Source organism: Saccharomyces kudriavzevii (genome assembly GCF_947243775.1).
Source record: "Saccharomyces kudriavzevii IFO 1802 strain IFO1802 genome assembly, chromosome: 4".
Classification (NCBI taxonomy): domain Eukaryota; kingdom Fungi; phylum Ascomycota; class Saccharomycetes; order Saccharomycetales; family Saccharomycetaceae; genus Saccharomyces; species Saccharomyces kudriavzevii.
The window spans coordinates 989,851-1,010,669 of NC_079275.1; the positions used below are offsets into that span (position 1 = coordinate 989,851).

At 37.8% G+C, this 20,819-nt stretch overlaps 9 protein-coding genes across 9 annotated transcripts; 4 read left to right on the forward strand and 5 right to left on the reverse strand.

The window, feature by feature from the left end:
• Window positions 1-1,270: 1,270 nt before the first annotated feature.
• MRX10 (Mrx10p) lies at window positions 1,271-2,512 on the reverse strand (the record flags this gene model as incomplete). Its single annotated transcript, XM_056227056.1, has 1 exon — window positions 1,271-2,512. One exon carries the CDS (start codon window positions 2,510-2,512, stop codon window positions 1,271-1,273), a length of 1,242 nt encoding a protein of 413 aa, XP_056086915.1.
• Window positions 2,513-2,828: 316 nt separating this feature from the next.
• Window positions 2,829-7,811, reverse strand: GCN2 (serine/threonine-protein kinase GCN2; the record flags this gene model as incomplete). Its single annotated transcript, XM_056227057.1, has 1 exon — window positions 2,829-7,811. The coding sequence occupies one exon, from the start codon at window positions 7,809-7,811 to the stop codon at window positions 2,829-2,831; it is 4,983 nt and encodes a 1,660-aa protein (XP_056086916.1).
• Window positions 7,812-8,288: 477 nt separating this feature from the next.
• On the reverse strand, window positions 8,289-9,158 carry DPP1 (bifunctional diacylglycerol diphosphate phosphatase/phosphatidate phosphatase; the record flags this gene model as incomplete). The annotated part of the gene is made up of 1 exon (XM_056227058.1): window positions 8,289-9,158. One exon carries the CDS (start codon window positions 9,156-9,158, stop codon window positions 8,289-8,291), a length of 870 nt encoding a protein of 289 aa, XP_056086917.1.
• Window positions 9,159-10,070: 912 nt separating this feature from the next.
• Window positions 10,071-12,704, forward strand: ZIP1 (Zip1p; the record flags this gene model as incomplete). Its single annotated transcript, XM_056227059.1, has 1 exon — window positions 10,071-12,704. The coding sequence occupies one exon, from the start codon at window positions 10,071-10,073 to the stop codon at window positions 12,702-12,704; it is 2,634 nt and encodes an 877-aa protein (XP_056086918.1).
• A 179-nt stretch (window positions 12,705-12,883) lies between these two features.
• MGP12 (Mgp12p) lies at window positions 12,884-13,228 on the reverse strand (the record flags this gene model as incomplete). Its single annotated transcript, XM_056227061.1, has 1 exon — window positions 12,884-13,228. One exon carries the CDS (start codon window positions 13,226-13,228, stop codon window positions 12,884-12,886), a length of 345 nt encoding a protein of 114 aa, XP_056086919.1.
• Window positions 13,229-13,712: 484 nt separating this feature from the next.
• Window positions 13,713-14,591, forward strand: INM2 (inositol monophosphate 1-phosphatase INM2; the record flags this gene model as incomplete). The annotated part of the gene is made up of 1 exon (XM_056227062.1): window positions 13,713-14,591. The coding sequence occupies one exon, from the start codon at window positions 13,713-13,715 to the stop codon at window positions 14,589-14,591; it is 879 nt and encodes a 292-aa protein (XP_056086920.1).
• A 295-nt stretch (window positions 14,592-14,886) lies between these two features.
• On the forward strand, window positions 14,887-15,798 carry NSE3 (Smc5-Smc6 complex subunit NSE3; the record flags this gene model as incomplete). The annotated part of the gene is made up of 1 exon (XM_056227063.1): window positions 14,887-15,798. The coding sequence occupies one exon, from the start codon at window positions 14,887-14,889 to the stop codon at window positions 15,796-15,798; it is 912 nt and encodes a 303-aa protein (XP_056086921.1).
• Window positions 15,799-15,943: 145 nt separating this feature from the next.
• RTT103 (Rtt103p) lies at window positions 15,944-17,197 on the reverse strand (the record flags this gene model as incomplete). Its single annotated transcript, XM_056227064.1, has 1 exon — window positions 15,944-17,197. The coding sequence occupies one exon, from the start codon at window positions 17,195-17,197 to the stop codon at window positions 15,944-15,946; it is 1,254 nt and encodes a 417-aa protein (XP_056086922.1).
• A 225-nt stretch (window positions 17,198-17,422) lies between these two features.
• Window positions 17,423-20,653, forward strand: HRQ1 (ATP-dependent 3'-5' DNA helicase; the record flags this gene model as incomplete). The annotated part of the gene is made up of 1 exon (XM_056227065.1): window positions 17,423-20,653. The coding sequence occupies one exon, from the start codon at window positions 17,423-17,425 to the stop codon at window positions 20,651-20,653; it is 3,231 nt and encodes a 1,076-aa protein (XP_056086923.1).
• Between the last annotated feature and the right edge of the window lie 166 nt (window positions 20,654-20,819).

Below are 20,819 nucleotides of genomic sequence, written 5' to 3' on the forward strand. Positions count from 1 at the left end.
TGCTTGCATAACTCTTAAGGAAATGTGTTTCCCAAAAGAGGAAGATTTTGAAGAAAGAAAAGGAAAAATAAGTCCCCCTCTTCCTTCCCCATTAAAACAAAATTTTTGTCATAGTCATCACATAAAAGAGACCGGCCATGGTCAAACTATAGAATATCAGAACAATAATTATTACTATGATGAGTTCCTCAATAAATCCTAGAAAGGAATCACGGCATTGCTTGAAAGTACCACTTTTCCCACTACCTTCGTGTGGCAGAAGACCCGCTTCTAAATCTATCATGTATTCATTACACTTGACCACCTCCTCTTCCCCATGGTTTTCAACAAGTTCTACTTGTGTAGTTTCTTCTTCCTGTTGCTCCATTTTCAGTACTTCAGAGCGTCTTGATGTATCTTTATCTTGGTGCCAGGCAGGAAAACAATTACTGTCGTCTCTCTTAGTTCAAAAAAGTTAGGTGGTGCAGTAGTAGTTGACAAAAAATCCATCTCGGTCTCAGCGAATCGAAAAGCACAAACATCTGGTTAAATCCTTCAAGTTTTATATCGAATGAAAATGCACCAGATAAGGTTCTGCGCATCGCAAGTAATAAATTATAGTAGCGCGCCATACAAGAGATGCATCTATTTTCCCGCTAGACGACACAAAAAATGAACCCGTGCGAATGTTATATATCCCACGTGTCGGAAAGTGTGGGTACTAAGTAACTTTATAGGACAGAACATCTACAAGGGAAAAACAAAAAAACGTCCGAGACGTTAGTTAAGATTTCCCCGTAGCTCAGATTAGGGAGAGGCTGAAGATTAGACGGGATGTAATAAAATGACACCACGTTATCAGGGTTTTTATCAGAGTGGAAATTAGTTATATTTTTCAGCACTGTCATGAAGAGGTTCCGGTTAATTTACGTAGAATAGTACGCTTTATTCATACATCGCTGCATGCGAACGCACGTTCTGAATAACAAAGTTCATCATGGGCAAGCCGGAAATAAGCACTACAAACGTAATCATGTCTTGAGTACTCAAGAATGCTTAAAATTGTGTAGCGTACACCACTTGCTCATCCAACAAGTATTATAGTCCATGATTATCGTATCTGGTACGCACCTTACATAACCCTACAAATGTAAAGGGTTCGCAAAGCAACATACAAAAAAAAAAAAAAAAACCATGATTTTCTTCTTAGAATCTAGATGCCACCGAATGGGCTTCTTTCGCAACGTAGACGTGTATATACAAGAGTAACCTCTATTTACAACTTTTTCTTTTAGTCAGCGCTCGGATCATCATTCGTAGGTTCTAAACTTTGGGGAGAATATCTTTGGTAAAGATGAAATAGTTCGAAGCATAATTCAAAAGCGATCAGGTATATAATTATCCATTCCAAAAATGTGCCCTTTCTCTCGTTTAACAGGGAAATGAGAGCTCGACATTCGTCCGTGGAATAATCCAGTTTGCTATTAAGGATGTTTATTCTTGGAACAATATCCAAATACCTCGAAACATTTTTGAAAATCAATTCCAACTGGGGTTCGCTCCAATAGAGATCAGGGGTCTCAATGAGCTCCGAATAAAGATTCAGCTTACCTCTAATTAAGAAGAGCCTGCCAATTGACTTTAATGCATCGCTCGATTTTAATTTCAGCGTTGTTCCCTTAGAAATGTTTTCCGTTATTGTTCTGGTCTTTGATATATGCCTTTCCATTGCTTCTTCTAGGACTGCCAAATTTGTGCTTCTCGACAGGCCGCTCGAAAATGCTGCCTTATCTAGCATTCCTTGATCAGAATCTAGCGAGTTAATTAGTATCAAATCACCGGAAAGAAAGCTCTGGTCTACGGTCTTTAGAGTTACGTTCTTGTTGCCGCTGAAAAGCTTTTCGAGATCTTTTTTCTTCTCTAATTCCACATAATCCATATCCTCTGTCTCAAAATCCTCTTCACTGAGAGGGTTTATACTTGCTGCTTTAACTAAAGGCACTATTTTGTTCCTTACGGTAGACTCACCAAATCCCCAGCCTACAATGGATCCATTTTGACCTAGAATCATTAAATCTCCTTTCGTGCCATTATCCTGATAACTAAATGTAACAATTTCATCAGTTACCAAACCTGTCGGTTTTAATCCTTTACTGTTAAGCAACCTCATGCATTCTTTGAGATTATATCCCTCTCCAGTTGTAATCGTTGTACAATTCTTCACCTTCAAGCACTTCTTGTTAAAAACATCTTCCAGATTATCATACCCATTTTCTTTAGTTCCGTGGTTTGGTACAAAACTTCGTCTCAAATAACGAGTAGAATTCTTAGAGTTTTTGAGCGTCTTCATTGTCTTAATTTTTGTATCCATTGGTTTGCTCCCCTTATCGATTTTGTTCTCTGCTGCCAGTTTATCTTTCCAACGGTCATCTCGCACCTTGAGATTCTGTACCGCTAAACTTGTTCCTATCCATCTGATTTGTGACTTTGATACAAAGCAAAATGAATTTGGTAGTCCTCTGAGTGAAAACATTCCTCCACTTATATTATTTTGTTATTAAATGCTTACATAGATCGGTGGAACGGCTTTTTTGAATGTAGCTTCGCCGTATCCGCATACATCATATCTCTTACCAGAAAATGACTTTAAATTCGGAAGATCAGACAAGAATTAAACTGATACAACAAACAATAAGAGTTGCTTTTCATGTCACTAGATTATATGGCAGACTTTATCCTATAGAAATAAATTCGATCATTACATGACTGTATTTGCAGTATATAAAACAGTATTAAGGCCTAATTTAACGACTGTTTTACACAGTGCTGTGCGCAGGCACTTGTAGAACTCACCTTTGTAGATCGATGATTGAGGATTTTCCAGTTTTGTGGCAATATAATATTGCCCACTTGTTCCCTTTATGAGCCTCTTTGGAAAGATTATTATAAATACTCGTGGCAAAACTCCTAGGCGTTGAATTGTTACCTGACCCAAATACCTTTCTCAACCATTCTTCCTTCTGAGCCAAAGAAGTAATTGAAATTATCTCTAAAGTTTCATCTCTCAAGGCATCAACAGTAATAATTGGTGCATTCGATAAGCCGTGTATTACCATATTCGAAGAATTTCTGGCTGCATCCTCGTAAACCCACTTTTCTCTTTTATTAGCTTTCTTAGATCTTGTAGCCATATTTGGGACATATATCACCTTCCGATTGTTCGTCGAACCAGCAACAACATCATCTAAATCACCCTCTTGGCTACTACCGGCACTGCTGCTTTCATCCCATTTTTTGAATTCGTCATTCTTATCACTTAGAACCAAGCTATCGTTGATTAGGGATTTATTACCGGTTTCTTGCTGGTACAAAGTTAAAAATTCGTCAAGGTCTAAATCTACATCAACATTTGTGCTCAGTTTTTTGATTTTAAGTGGCTTGTATTTTCTTTTATGGTTGGTGAGTGAATAAGCCTGCTGTTTAATTAACAAAATCCAATCTATACCATCCTGTTGGGCACCACTAACAACGTCATCCACCGAAGAACAATCTCTCAACATATCAGCTTTGATGTTTTGCTTCCATAATGTGTTCAATATTGTAATTCCGATAGTATCTAGTAAAGAATTTGAAAAGCTCGATATCAAAACATCACACCTGCTTGGTTTCCAATCAACAGCTGTATCTTTTAAAAATCTGTTTCTCTTTTTTATTCTATTACCAGAGGCAAGTTTGAAATAATTTTGCGCGATACCAAATATCGTTTCCCAAGCCAGGTTAAATCCTACGGCCTTTGGCGTATTGCTGCTTTTTCTTCCCGATGGTCTGGCAAAAAATGATATCAGAGTATCGTACCTTCCGCCAGCAGCTATCATGTTACGCGATGATCCGTCGTCATAAACTGCATGAAACATGATACCTCCTTTGTAAAAGGCGCTATTGTAATTACTTAAAGGAGATATTACAACATTTCTCGTGACTTCTAAGGGTTTCAAGTAACTGAGCACCTTTGAAATATGTGACAATGAATCCTCAATTTTTTTTAGATGTGGACTATCAACCATTAATTTATGGAGACGTTTCTTAGCTGCTTCGAAGTCCAATCTAAAATCAAACAATTCCAAATCATTTAATGCCGTAGAAGATATGTTTAATTGCGCCTTTAATTCATTCTTCACTTCCTTGAATGACCTCGCGAATCCAACTTGCGACAACATACGTGAAACCAAAGGTCTCTGAGCTTTATCAATATTTGTAAAATTGAAAACACTCTCCAAAATATCCGCATGATTCAATATGAAAAAAGTATTCGGTTTCTCGAATACAGGGAATACGGTTAATATTTCGTCGATAACTTTCAGACTTTCTGCATCATAAAAACCTGACTCTGAGGAGGACTTAGAAATTATATCAAAATCAATCTCACCGAACTTCCTAGGCTCCAGACTTGATCTTGAATGATCAGGAGGTCTGTAAACATGCTGCATTCTATATTGCTTTGAAATGAGACTTGGATTTTTGGACAAATACCGAGCCATGGGATAAGTCAAGTCGTATTGCAATTGCAAGACAGTACCACCCTTGTCAAGCACTTCATATACGTTTTGCGTACCGTATATGGGAGCCTTTGGGAAGACTCTTGGGGGAGCATTGTTTTCAATACCTCCGTGTTTCCTAAAGATTTTAACTACCTCTTCAGTCATTTGAGATCTAAGGATGTTTGCAAAAGGAGTAGATGTCGGGACTGAATTGTCAAATAGAATATCATTTGTTAAACTGTATGACTGGTTAAATAAGCTTTCTCTCACTTGTTGTTGCCAAGGGGATGAGGGATTCGACAAACTCTTTAATGCCTCTTTGATAACTTCATCTTGGTGCTTTACCGGAAGCCAACCACTATTCAACAGTGCCCTAGCACCAGGCCTTTTATTAGGGTCATGGTCCACTAATAACCTTATGATTTTTTTTTCAACTTTCATCTTATTCTCGTCAAAATCAGGAGGAAATTCTATGGATACTGATCGTAGCTTTTTTAATATATTAACCCTTTCCATACCCGTACTAAATGAATAGATCATTTCAAAAAAGATTATGCCAAGTGAGTACATGTCAATCTTTTCGTTATAGTGACCTGTACCGTCCAAAACTTCAGTAGCAACATACATAGCCGTACCAATGGCAGAAGTCAGATTGTCTGAGCTGCCTGGCAGGTTTTGTGAATCTAACTTAAGAATTTCTAGAGACCTATGAACATTCTTAGCTAGCCCGAAATCACCAATTTTGACATTCCTTGATTCATCAATGAAAATATTCATTGGTTTTAGATCCCTATGAATGATACCTTGAGAATGTATATAGCTCAAAGCCTCCAGTATTTGTCGAAACAACCTCCAATATTCATCCCGCTGTTGATTCAGGTTTTCGGAATGGATCAGATCGTATAGTGTTCTATTTTCACAGTACTCCATTTGAATGAAAAGGGTACTTTTCTTTTTAACAGCTATCATGGGCTTCACACCATTTCTCCTTTTCGGAATGTCTTGGATGTTTCTTGATTCTTTGCTAATATCTTCCTCGCTTTCGCTTGAAGAAATAGAAGTGGATTCATGGTCAGAATCTTCATTCTCATTACCACAAGAGCTACCTTCGAAGACAATATTCGGATATCCTGATCCCGATATGAAATCCCAGTTGCTATTGTCCAAATCATGATTGGTTCTACTTTTGAAAATACTGCTTTGATCTAACAAATCATTTTCCTCATAATCAGACGAAGATTCGCTTACATCGCTTTCTCCGTCACTCGATTCAAAAACATTTTCATCCATACTATCTTCTTCCAACCACGCAGCATAATATCGTACAACATATTGATGATTCAAGCTCGCTAGCAGCATTACCTCACTTAGTATAGTAGATAACTTTTCTTCCGTATGCCTAATTTTCTTAATAGCATAATACCTGCTGTCAAGAGCATTACGTGCCTTGACAACTTGACCAAATGCACCCTGTCCCAAAACTGCAATTTCTTCGAAGTCTGAAGCATATCGAGATCGTGTAGCAGGGTTTATAGAAGAAAATCGAGAGCCAACATTAAATGACCTTCTTCGTATGCTGGTTTGTGAAAGTGTTCTCCCTTCGCCGCCTCGGCAATTTGCAATATCCCCAGGAACCAATTCCAATGAGTTGGAATTTGTGCCTTCAGGAAGTAAGTTGAATCGATTTATAGTGGAGTCAATATTGGTCCTTAAAAATTTCATGGGTAGCAGCTCTAATGTCCCCAATCTTTTCTTCAAATTAGCACTAAGCATCTTCGAAAGAAGATCGTACAGACTTTCATCCATACTTGTCGAATCTAGGAATTCTTGAGGTGTCTCAAAATTCATTACTGTATCAGAGCCGCCTATTATCTGAATGAATAAAACACCAAGTTGCCATATATCGGTCAACCTTTGAGGCTTAGAATTTTTGAACTTCACCAACTCAGGAGCTATCCATGAATCTGAAGGCAGGTCAATCAAAGAACCATTTTTATTTGGATACCTCGATAGCATATTCAAAATAACGTAACCATAGGTAGAATGGACAAGTTTAGGTATGGTGCTTCCAAAATCGGCATCCTTAACCAAAATCACGGTCTCTAAGTTGATACATTTATGGATAATACCTAATTTGTGTATAGCTTCCAGTCCTTCAAGTAATCTGATCATCCAAATACGTGCTGTTGCTAAGTTGACAAATCCGACGGATTGTATCAAATCTCCCACAGGGTAGTAATTGGAATACTCTGTTAAAAGTCTTATTTTCCAAACAAAAGTAGCATTGTTTCTCCCCATACGCTCTACTGTATAGCCACACAATCGATTAACATTGTCATGCTTAACTCTTAACACGGTTTCTAACTCCTTCTCTAAATTTGCTATTTCTTTTTTCCCATTGCTTGTGTTAAAGTAACTATTATCCAACTCGATTTCGGATAGTAAGTAGTAAAAATTTTCCATCATTTCAGAAGACATTAGAAAATCTGCCAGCGGAGATTCTGGCGGTATGTAAGGTTTTACAAGAAACTGTTTGGAAAAACTGAATAAATCTGACATCAATTTTATAGGTTTCGGATTCACAACTGCCTTGAACTTAAACATTGAGTTGTTAGGCAGTTTTGCTTTTATAGTTTTTGAAAAGATTATAGCTTCCCCTGAGGCAATCCATTCTGAGGGCGGATGTAAATCTAACTGAGTGGATCTATTCAATAATAATTCATCGTCATCGTCATCCTGCCTTTTCTCCAACTCTCTTTGAACTATTTCGTCTATCCTGCGCTGTTCATCAGACCTTCTCTTAATTGTTTCCTGTTGTTTCTCTCTCTCCTCCTTTTCTAACTTTTCTTTAGTTTCTTTAATTCTTTGTAATCGATCATCTTCCAGCGACTGTGTATTAACCACATTTTGAAATTCGTCCAGTTTCTCTTGCGTGTAGGACGTGACCTCAAATATAATCTCTTGACCTCGAGAGGTATCATGAATTTTCTTAAATTCATTCTCTAGCATTTGCAGCTGACTATCCATTACATTTTGTACATTCCTAAAGTCTATTTCTGGAGCGGTATAAGGGTACATTGGTGTCATCGCAAAATGCAACGTTATAGAAGATTCTACCGGCTCTTTATCAACAGATCGAAGTGTGACCTCGAATATGATCTGAGGTTGTTTGTCCCAGCTGGACTTTCTCTTCGTCAAGTCGCTAAAATCATCCATGTAAATGGATCGTATTGCTTCAAGTTCATTGCATTGTATCTCGTAATATTGATCTAAAGTGAGATAGCTTAATGACATCTATACATAGTATGCGTTAAAGACAACGGTACTTATTAAAAAAAGTTCCAAAGTTTATAAGTTTTGATAAGCAGTGAGAACTCTTTAACAATTTGAAGAATTGCAAAGTTCAGTTGTATGCGAGGGATGCCTTTCTATATTGAAAACAGCTTCCAGAAGATATGACGGTAGATATGAATGTAAATTTGTGACAATGGATATCAGAACTTTGAAAAAGGTCGATTACGCTGAGCCTGTTATCTTAAAAATTGGTCAGTCAATTGTTCGTCACAACTGCGCTCTTCACTGTCTCAGCTTTAAGATAAATAGTGGACTTTTAACAAATTCGTGCAATGTGATGTTAACAAGTGGCTGTTCACGAATGACCATTCGAAAGAAGAGAAATCATGGCGTCTATTGAAGTATCATCAATCTTCTGTGCCGAAAAATAGGCATATATTGAGTTCCTGTGCTATAATTCAGTATATATTTTTATTCTTAGATACCTTCATCGGATAAAGCATGTAGCTCTTCATCAGAAATTCTCTGATGACCTAACACTTCTTCCAAAGTGACATCTGAATCATCCATCAATGGTTTGAACGGAAGAGGGTCATCAATAGATGGGAAAGTTCTTCTGTAGAAAAAGTTCGCCATTATATAACCCAGTATGGATCCTAAAATTACATCGACAAAATGATGTCTGTAGTCCTGCGTTCTGGAGAGAGCTATTAGTGCAGCTCCTAAAAGCGGTAAAAAGGACACCATTTTCCTCCACAAAGGTACCAGTGGTGATTCGGTCAAAAGTTGGCCACATAACCAAAAATACAAATAACCCAATCCTGCGAAGCTCTCACTTGAATGTCCTGACGGAGTTGTTCTGAACCCGTCTAATAACCGTTCATGATTTTCAGTAGTGCACACTTTCTTTGCAGTAAAATAAGTGTCCAATGGCAGGCCTTCAATAGGTTGGCAACGATCTAGAAAATCAGGTCTCAATCTTCCTATCCAATTTTTGATAAAGTTTGTAAAAAAACTGGTACTAAACCAGGCGAGTGATAGGCCCAAAAGAGACGTGTACAAAATAAATACCAAGTGTCTTCTATCAGCCAAAATGGAACCAATTATTAATATTGCCAGAAAGGGAACAACAAAACTATAAATGAAAAGCATGTTATTATCGACACGTTGAGTGGTTGCATAAGGATGTGATATGGTGAGGTCATTAATGTAAAATTGGCGTTCGAACGGTTGTTGGTAATAAACGGGATAGTTTAATACTATCATAATGATGAGAAGAAAAACATCTTCTACCCTCCATTTCGCAGCTATGCTGAAGGGTGTTCTAATGAACGAAAGTCTGTTCATGTTCATTTTTCACAATATCCTAATTTTTATTCTGCCCTTGCAACAATTAAAGAAAGCAGAATTTTTAATAAATTATAATTTTTGGGAGAGTTCTTAGTGAAATTCAAAAAAGATTACCTTTTAGAGGTTCTTTGATTTTCCCGTGCTGTACTGTTCTTTTAGGGAACTCTAAACTATAGTATTATCTGGCTACCTTCCTAGTGATAAACAACGAAATTGTGTAACCGGCGGACGAAGTATTTTTGTGATAATAATAAATAAGTTGTTCCTATCTTTTCAGTACTTTATACATCAATGAATGATCAATTGTAGAAACATCACCGATAACACGGAATATATATATAGCAGTATATGTCGAGCGTGCTGCATGATTGCTTCACTTCGTCCTGTCATTGTTCACGATAATATTCTAAGGCGGGCGCCCGTAAGGTACTAACTAAAAAAGAAACTTCATTTACTTTAATAAGTGGCCAGAGAGGTTGTTTTCCAAGTAAAAAAGAACATGTATTAATTTCAATACGATTGCTTGCTGTTTCCTACACCAGATTAATATGGTTTAAAATGGGAATTGGGAATTGGGAATGAGATGCGGAACTCTTAACTAAAAGCAACTGTCACAAAGGTTGACTCGTTTCGATTATTTTTCATTTTAATGGAATAGTTTTCGTGGGAAACGCTTTCAGCCGCGCTGTCGCTTTTTGAAACGGTAGCTTTCATTTAAAGTAAAGGGCAAGGCAATAGAGAAAACAACATGTTAGGTCCCGCCACTGAATTAAGCCGCCTCAAAAGATAATTGCAAACCTTTGAAATTTAGTTGAATACTGTCATTTTCTTCAGAGGTACGGTGAGTGATTTTTATTTTCAAGAGTTGCAGACAACAAAAAAATCTTCGGCGGCTAAACTTTTAGCAAAATGTCGAACTTTTTTAGAGATAGTTCAATGGGCTTTAAACCTCGACCAAACATCTTTGCAAAATTGAGAGTCAGGGATACAGAGTCTGGACCTTCCTTAAACAGTGACGTTGACACTTCTGTCGATTGTCTCGAGGCTGATCCTTCCATGGAGGGAGATGATGCGTTCAAAAAACCTAACAAAACTTCTACTGGGCGAGAGGTTGTCACGAATGTGGAACTTAATCAGAGAAGTTGTAGCTACCCTGACGACAGGATGAATACAAGCTCCCCGAAGAGCCTAACGACTGCGGATCGTAATAACAGAGCTTTAAGCAATGGCGGCGTCACGAATGAAAATGATACTGATGAAGATTTTGAGATTACAGAAGTAAGGGAAGTGAGCGAAGGTGTGGAAAAGGAAACAAAGGGAGGTCACGGGGATCCTAACGATTCGGAGACAACGCTCAAAGATAGCAAAATTCATGAATACGCCTTAACAAATAGCAAGCCCATCTTGCACGCACCACTTGATACCTCCAACACATCTTCAAATGATGTCCTTCTAGAAGCTTTTACAAACACTCAAAGAATATGTTCCAACTTGAAGCAAGAGCTGCAAAAGCAGCAACAGGATAATGCCAAATTGAAAATTCGACTACAATCATATGTTTCTGACTCTAGCAAAATTAATGAGAAGGTCGGGAAATATAAATCCTGGTTAGAAACTCTTCAGGAAAGGATTACTACGTTGACAAGTCATAAAAATAATCAGGATGTCAAACTAAAGGATTTAAAACAGAACCACCAACTATATCAGAGAAGGATAAGCGGGTTTAAAACAACCATTGAAAACTTGAACGGAACAATAAAAGAGGTAGGAAAACATAAAAAGGAGGCAGATACTGAGTTAATGAAAAGGGGCAAAGAGATAGAATATCTAAAAAGAGAGTTAGATGATTGCTCGGGCCAGTTGAGTGAGGAAAAAATCAAAAACTGTTCGTTAGTACACGAAATAGAAAAAAATAGGGAGGAAATGATTAAAAGCATTGGAGAATTCTTTTCAGAAGATAAGGCACACCATTTACTGCAGTTTACCAGATTTGAAGAAAAAATTCACGCTTTATTTGAGGAGAAGTTACAGGAACACTTAAGCGTTGCGGGAGATACTTTTAACGTGAGATTGAAGGACACCACCGTAGAGTTGAGTAGTCATACAGAGACTATCCTAAAGCAGCAATATGAACAGTTCAAGGAAAATCTACAACTAAAAATGACATCTGGTGAAGATAAAATGACAGAAACGCTTACTGAACTGGGCATTAAGCAAAAAGAACTTGTCGCAGGGGTACAAAAGGAAAATTTAGCATCATCGAAGAATATTGAAACTGTTTTGATGGCTGAAATAAAAAATACAAAGCAGGACCTACTTGATGATTCGTCTCAAGCAGCTAAGAATTACTTAGGTTTGGAAAACTTGCTGAAGGAATATAAGGCGGAAATAATTCGGTCGGACGAATACGAAGAAAGAATAAAGCACTTGGAAAGCGAACGGTCGACTTTATCTTCACAAAAGAACCAGATCATCAGCTCTCTCGGTACAAAAGAAGCACAATATGAAGATCTTGTTAAAAAATTGGAAGCAAAGAACATAGAAATATCACAAATTTCTGGTAGCGAACAAAGTTTGATCGAAAGAAATGAGGGCCTTTCTGATGAATTGAAGAAAGCTCAAGATCAGCTCGATAAAATAAACAATTTGAACATCTCAACAAAATCAAATTACGAGAATAAAATATCTTCCCAAAATGAAATTGTGAAGGCACTAACGTCCGAAAACGATACTTTGAAACAAAGGATTCATCAGCTGGTAGAATTCAAGGAAAACGCACAAAGGGACCATTCGACAAAGTTGGAAGCCTTTCAAAAAAACAACGAGCAACTACAAAAGCTAAATGTCGAGGTCGTACAGTTGAAGGCCCATGAGTTAGAGCTTGAAGAACAAAATAGATACTTGAAAAGTTGCTTAGACAAAAAGGAAATTGGCGTTGAAGAGTCACTGAGTGATATAAAAACTTTGAAGCAACAAGTAATAGTCTTGAAATCGGAAAAGCAAGATATAACGGCTGAAAAGTTAGAGTTACAAGATAATCTCGAAAATTTGGAAGAACTCACCAAAAATTTACAGCAGAAAGTACAATTACAAAAGAGTGAATTAGAAGAGAAAATTAAAGAGCTGGTGGAGGTCAAAAACCACAAAAGAGTTGAGTCTAAAGAAAGGGATACACAGAAATCTACAAAACCATTGGATTCACCTAAGAAAGGTGATGCAAGGTCGGAATATTTTCCTAATATCTCTGCAAAAGTAAATCCTCCTGCAACAAGGCATCCTAGAACCGATCATATAGGCAAGTCAGTAAGAACAGAATCATCCAAAGAAACATCGAAATTCAACGATGAGTTTGATCTTTCTTCGTCTCCAAATGACGATTTAGAGCTAACCAACCCTTCTCCTATTCAAATTAAACCAATAAGAGGAAAAATTAAAAAGGGATCGAACAATATGAGACCTCCAATTTCTTCAAGAAAAAAATTACTATTAGTTGAAGACGAAGATCAGCCATTAAAAATAAGCAAGAAAAGAAGGAGAAAGTAAACGAAGATAAAACTTTAAAGGAGTCTTATATGAATACATTCCTTTTTGTCTCCGCATCAACAGTATGCGTATTAAGCACTAGCGTAAATGTAGTCTTCAAGGTACATATATATTCATAGCTTATAACTATTTACAGTGTTGTAACTCTAGGAAAGCACCAGGAGATCAAGCAATTTACATCATTTGGATTGCAGTCTTCTTATTTTGTTACTAATATCTTCCTCTTCAAGAAAATGCAGAATTTTTGTGCAAGATCTAGGGTCATCCACTTTTTCAATATGAAGTACCGGGATATCGAAGCAGTATTCCTTCCACCATTTTGCGTTTCTTCGATCATTTATATTGACTATCTCAAGCAAAATTCCCTTATCATGAAACTCTTTTCTTTCAAAAACATCATCTACCACTTCCTTTGCTTGATCGCATAATCCACAATTGGGTTTTGAGAAAAATGTTAGTTTGATTCTTGCATCATGCAATAATATTCTCGAGGTATGTATAGAACGGAAAATAATCCTCGACATGATGGCTGCGCCTATATGCTGCGTCCGAGTAAAACGTTACTGAGTTTCTGTTATCGACTACACCAAACTTGCATCACTAGCATATGTGTTCCTTTATCGCTATAACTTACGATAGCTTATTGGGCCAACTATAGGTTCCTTGCGGGGTAGTCACATAGCTAACTTTGCGCATCTCATTTGGTACCGTAGGGTGAAAATGGGTAAGGCAAACGCAATCACACAAGCCTTCCACTGTAGGTTCAGTCAGCGAGTGAAATTTCTTCAGGAACGCGGAAATGGTAATGCTCAACCATTACCAAGCACTCCAGTCTTATCCCCTTAAAATGTCATTTTTTAATAGAGGATGACAGTGTTCCGAGTAAAGATATCGCAATGTACCTAATTGCATTATGCATGAAATACTTAAAAAAAATTGCTGTAACTACGAAAAGAGTAAGCAGAGTCACAGTTCAGTGGCTGAAAGGAAACATATGCACTTAGAAAGATGGTGTTAACGATGCAAGAACTGAAAAACGTGGAAAACACATTTACTGAGCTGCTTTTAAGAAAAATAGGACCCCTAGTAAAATCTCATACCGGAACCAATTTCCGATCCTACGATGATAAATCTAACGGTGTAGACTTAGTCACAGTATTAGACAAAAATATTGAATCCATAATCAAGGCAGAATTAGCTGGCAAATACCCTAATTTTAAATTTATCGGCGAAGAGTCATATGTAGAGGGAGTCACTAAAATAAGCAACGATCCAACATTCATTGTGGATCCTATTGATGGCACTACTAATTTTATTCATGGTTATCCTTTTAGTTGTACATCGCTAGGTTTAGCAGAAATGGGGAAGCCTGTGGTTGGTGCGGTTTTCAATCCTCATTTGAACCAACTTTTCCATGCCTCTAAAGGCAACGGAGCTTTCTTAAACAATCAAGAGATAGAGGTGACTGAAAGAACACTAATTCTGCAGAAATCATTAATCGCTTTAGAAGGAGGTTCAGAAAGAACCGAAGGCTCGCAAGGAAACTTTGACAAGAAAATCGATACTTACAGAAATTTACTTAGTGAGTCCGGTGCCTTTGTTCATGGGTTCAGAAGTGTAGGAAGTGCGGCTATGAACATATGCTACGTGGCTAGCGGTATGCTTGATGCTTACTGGGAAGGGGGCTGCTGGGCGTGGGATGTATGCGCTGGTTGGTGTATCCTCGAAGAAGCGGGGGGGAGAATGGCCGGCGGAAACCCCAAAGAATGGGTTATTCCACTAGACGGAAGATGTTATTTGGCTATCAGAGGCGGGTGTGAATCGATGGAACAGAAGCAATTTGCAGAATCATTTTGGTCTTACGTTGCAGGTAGATTGGAATACTGAACCCCGTCTTAGATGTCATTAATAAGCTACTTTTGATATTTATAAATCTTTCATATAGAAACGTGCGTTGATGTTTTGTAGCACCTTAGGGATACAAAGCAATTTCTTGGCGTGGTATCTTGGACCATTTAAGAGGACTTTCACTCAAGCATGGCACTATTGCGTGCAGGCCCTGTCATGCAACGCGAAATCCGTGAAAGAAAAATTGCAGTAGGAGCAGCGCCTCACTGTTCAGAAGGATACTTCTTGATATTTAAGAAGAAGTTCCTTTGACTGAGATCGCATTCCGAATAGTATGAGTTCCACAGATAATGATACCGATACAGATTCGACGGGGGATTTAGCCGTACTCAGGATCATTAGAGAGAATCCTGTTGCCAGAAAAGCGGTTAGATATGTTTTATCGAGGGCAGAGTCCCAAAACTCCATAATAACAAGAAATAAACTACTATCTGTCATACACGACACTGCTCAAGAGGAGAATGCAGTTAAGCTTTCGTTTGGTGTAATGTTTATGGACATAAATGCTATACTAGATAACGTATATGGCTTTCAATTAATAGGGTTGCCATCAAAGAATAATATCAGCACTGGCGGTAATAGTAGCAACAATAACACGAATAAGTCAATAGATGAACCCCTGGGACATAGGGCCCAGAGATTTATTTTGTTGAACAATGCTCCATACTTAAAAAATTTAGACGACTTCAAACTTTTACAGAGCGTTCGCACTTATGACCAGCTGATAGTGAACGGAGAGTATGTTGGGGATGACATAGGATTGGAAAGTACCAATACCTTAGAAAGCAAGCTCAGTACAGATCAAGATCTTGTTTATAAAGGGGTATTAAGCGTTGTTTTATGCGTTATCTTCTTCTCTAAGAACAACATCTTGCATCAAGAGTTAATCAAATATCTAGAGACATTTGGCATTCCAAGTGATGGTTCGAAAATTCCTATACTAAACACCCCCATTGAGGATCTGATAAAGACTTTAGAAAAGCGTGAATATATAGCTAAGTTAGAAGAGAAATCGGATACTGATGGAGAGGTCATATCGTACAGGATAGGGAGAAGAACTCAGGCTGAATTTGGTCTGAAATCTCTTGAAGTGTTAGTGCAGGAAATTATGGGCCTCGAAGAGGATCAGAGTAAAAGCTTGCATGATGATATAGTAAAAAGCATCGGTGATTCATATTCTATATAGCGTACTGTATATGTAATCGTATATTCCGAATACTTGCTCCTTTATGGAGGAGACAAAATTATTATAAAAAAGGCTGGAGTTGAAAGATTACTATGTTATTGATACAATTTTCCTCCTTAATTCTTTTGCTTACTTAACTAGCTCATTAATTTGCGAGCTTACTTAACAAGTCTTGTATACTAGAGGAAACCCCTTCAGAATTTCCATTTGCATCTTCGTCAGCCTGAACGCCATGGCTTTCCATATCTAACTCATAATGGCCGCCTTCATCGCTAAAAATACTATCTTCATATGCTTTTGAATCAAGATGAGGCTTTTTCTCAGGTATTTTATTAGAGTCGTCGTGGCCTATCATATCATATGTTCTTTTCAGATCAGAATTAACGTCACCAGAAATGTCTATGGAGTTTTTATGTTCACTATTCGTTTTATCCGCACCTTCATTCTTCTCCTCCATTGTGTCGATATTACCAAGCCCATAACTGTTGCCGTCGGACTCATCGCCGTTATTTTTGCCGTCATCGTCATCGTCATCGTCGTTATTGTCATCGTCATCATTATTGTCATCATCATCATTGTCATCGTCATCATCGTCACCGTCACCAACTTCATATGTAGGAATGATATTGTCTTCGTCGACGTTTTTATTTAATCTGGACGGATCTTTCGCGGATAAAACGAACTCTATTTCACTCAACATACTCTGTTCCTCATCAAGATACTTTTTCTCATCATCTAGAGCACTTTGCAATTTTTGGATGCCACTCTGTCTTTTATGGATAGATTCATTTATAACATCTCTAGCCATACTTCCAATCTTACTGATAGTCTTGAAGTTTTCCTCGTACACAGAACTTGAAGGATCCAATTCATCTGCTGACTTGTCTAATCTGATTTTCATAGCGCGAACATTATGATGCATTTTGGTCAATTTTTCATAGTCCTTAGCAAAATCCTTTAATTTCTGGGGTAAGACTAATGCTTCGACTGGTGAGCTTTCGCTTTTAAGGTTTCTCTCTATGTCCTTGACGACTTGCTTGGAAAAAATATTTCTTTCTTTTAGGATATTAACAACTCTTGATAACTTCTTTTTCAGGTCCCTAGGGAATTCTTGGTTAATTCTTCCTAATACTTCGGCTGCTACTTTCCCAAAGGAATCTTGAAATTGAATGATTTTTTGGCCTTTAGCCTGTTGAACAACATGATTCATTAGATAAAGACCCAGCAGTTTTCTTCTTGTGTTTACACTAGTCCGTAACATGTACTCTTTCCATGTCTCTGCTACCTTTGGAGCGTCTCTATACTGCAGAAGCAACCATTTCGAAGCGCTGGAAATAGATTCTTGGGAGTCTTCAAGTGTACTTAGCTTAGTAGTGAATTGCTCAGAGGAAAAAGGCATGCTGTTATGTCTGGCCTTGGATTATTGTTTTTTCTTCGATGCTTTTTACTTTTCTTTTGAAGACTCTTCGCTTTTACTTTGCTATTATTCTGGCTTTTCAAGTTTATATTTTTTCTTAAAGGAACAAGGTACTTTTTTATTTTCATAATTGCAATTATGTAGTATCGTTTCACATAATCAGACGGTTTAGAAGAATAGAAAAAACATGCTCAATTTTGAAAAGGAATGCAAGAGGAACCTTCCAAGAAGAAGTTAAAACTAGCTGGTGAAGAAAGCAGAAAGAGTGATGCCTTTAGAAACTTTGAACACTTTTTTTTCCGCCTCAATACGCTCTACACCTTTCTAATTTGTAGAAAGCATGTTGTACCTACCTTCAAAACGCTTTGTGATCCCATAAAAACTACTTTAAAAAGAAGCGTTACCAAGGAAGATCTAGCTAGAGTTATGGCTCTTATGCCAAGGGATTGCGTTTTTAAGTATATCGACGAGAATCAAATTTATACTGAAACAAAAACTTTTGACTTCAACAATGGAGGTTTTCAACAGAAGGAGAATGATATATATGAACTTAAAGATGTCGAAGATCAAAATCGGCATGAAAAGTCCACTCAGATACTTATATTTGAGTTCGTAGATGGCACAATGCAACGTTCATGGTCTGCAAGTGATAAGTTTTCTCAGGTCAAAATGCCCACTTACACAACAGAAGAAATGAAGCGAATGATTTCGAAGAGAGAAACTCTTTTCAAGTCCAGGCTTAAAGAGTTCATCCTCGAAAAGGAGAAAGCTGGACTTGATCCATTTGTCGAATTAACAAAACTAGCCCAGAAATATATTCCAAAGGAGAGAGATTATGAGGATCCTATTGAGGCAATGATGAAGGCCAAGCAAGAAGGTAATGAGAATTCCTTGGATCACTTCAGTGATGCAGCGGTAACTACAATCCCTCAAATGATTGCCAAATTAAAGGGTGCCGAGTTCTATACATCTCAGATAAAACACTGCTTTATCATACCATCGAGAACAGCTGCGTATAAAAATGTTAGTTTTGAACTTGCGGCAGAAGTATATCAGGCTTTGGAGCATGATCGCTTTTACAGTCATCAGGCAGATGCGATAAATGCCCTTCATCGAGGAGAAAATGTCATTATCACAACCTCGACTTCTTCAGGTAAATCGCTGATCTATCAATTAGTGGCTGTCGATCTTCTTTTGAAGGATCCAGAATCGACATTCATGTATATCTTTCCAACGAAGGCTTTAGCTCAAGATCAAAAAAGGGCCTTCAAAGTAATACTTTCAAAAATCCCGGAGCTAAAGCATACTGTGGTTGACACGTATGATGGGGATACTGAACCAAGCGAAAGAGCTTATATTCGAAAAAACGCCAGAATAATATTTACCAATCCCGATATGATACATACTAGTGTTTTGCCAAATCATGCAAATTGGAGGCACTTTCTGTATCACCTAAAACTAGTAGTGGTCGATGAATTACACATATACAAGGGTTTATTTGGGTCACATGTTGCACTAGTAATGAGACGTTTGCTAAGACTATGCCATTGCTTCTACGAAAACAATAAAATGCAATTTATATCATGTTCAGCCACTCTAAAGTCTCCCGTACAGCACATGAAGGATATGTTTGGCATTGACGAAGTTACTCTGATACATGAGGACGGTTCACCTACAGGCGCTAAACATCTAGTGGTATGGAACCCTCCGACTTTATCTCAACACGAACGTAAACGTGAGAATTTTATTCGAGAAAGTGCAAAGATATTAGTTCAATTAATATTGAACAACGTTAGGACCATAGCATTTTGTTACGTTCGTCGTGTTTGTGAACTGTTGATGAAAGAAGTGCGTAATATTTTTATTGAAACTGGGCGAGAGGATCTGATAACTGAAGTCATGTCTTACAGAGGTGGCTATTCTACTTCCGATAGACGTAGAATAGAACGTGAAATGTTTCACGGAAATTTGAAAGCTGTCATATCTACCAATGCTTTGGAACTTGGTATCGATATTGGTGGGCTAGACGCAGTCCTAATGTGTGGATTTCCCTTATCTATGGCGAATTTTCATCAGCAAAGTGGTAGAGCTGGCAGAAGGAACAATGATTCGTTAACGCTTGTGGTTGCAAGTGACTCGCCCGTAGATCAACATTACGTTGCTCATCCGGAGTCTCTCCTAGATGTCAATAATTTCGAATCTTTTCAAGAATTAGTTCTAGATTTCGATAACATTCTGATTTTGGAGGGGCATATACAATGTGCTGCATTTGAACTCCCAATTAATTTTGAGCGTGATAAGCAATATTTTGCCGAATCCCATCTTCGCAAAATTTGTGTAGAACTCTTACATCACAACCAAGATGGATACCATGCCAGTAATGTATTTTTACCATGGCCGTCGAAGCGCGTATCTCTAAGAGGAGGCGAAGAGGATCAATTTGCCGTAGTTGATATAACCAATGGAAGAAATATAGTAATAGAAGAAATAGAAGCATCCAGGACGAGTTTTACCTTATATGATGGTGGTATATTTATTCACCAGGGTTATCCATACCTTGTAAAAGAGTTCAATCCAGATGAAAAGTATGCTAAAGTGCAAAGAGTAGATGTTGACTGGGTTACTAGCCAAAGAGATTTCACAGACGTTGATCCGCAAGAGATTGAGTTGATACGCTCTTTGAAAAGTAGCGATGTTCCTGTATATTTTGGTAAGATCAAAACTACCATTATTGTGTTTGGTTTTTTTAAAATTGACAAGTATAAGAGGATTATCGATGCAATTGAAACCCATAATCCTCCTGTCTTAATCAATTCTAAAGGATTTTGGATAGATATGCCAAAATATGCCCTGGAGGTTTGCCAGAAGAAGCAATTGAATGTAGCAGGAGCTATTCATGGGGCTCAACATGCAATTATGGGTATGCTCCCACGATTTATAGTGACAGGTGTGGACGAGATACAAACCGAATGTAAAGCTCCGGAAAAGGAATTTGCAGAACGTCAAACTAAGCGAAGGCGGCCTGCTAGGTTAATATTCTACGATTCAAAGGGTGGTAAATATGGATCTGGCTTGTCTATCAAAGCATTTGAACACATTGATGATATAATAGAATCCAGTTTAAAAAGAATAGAAGAGTGTCCGTGTAGTGATGGGTGCCCTGATTGTGTGGCGGCTTCTTTTTGTAAGGAAAATAGTTTAGTTTTATCGAAGCCAGGTGCACAGGTTATTTTACACTGTATTCTGGGGCATTCGGAAGACACTTTCATAGATTCTATCAAAGATGGTCCGGAGCCGAATATGCCGGAAATAAAGGTGGAGACTGTTGTCCCCGTCTCAGGACATGTCAACTTTTCAGAGGACTTCAAAATCATAGACGCTAGAGAAACTCCAACTGATGCCACTCCTTTTGGCGATATTACCAAAACGAAGGAGTAAGAGTGTAATTTGCATAAACCGGATAATGGCGACGTACTTTACTGGCCGTGGATTTATTCTTGTAGCTTTTTATTAAACATTGTTTGGTAAATAAACTGCAATTATAGAAGACATCGCATCAATATACTAGAATGAAGACATCTTTATGTCCTTAAATAATATTTTT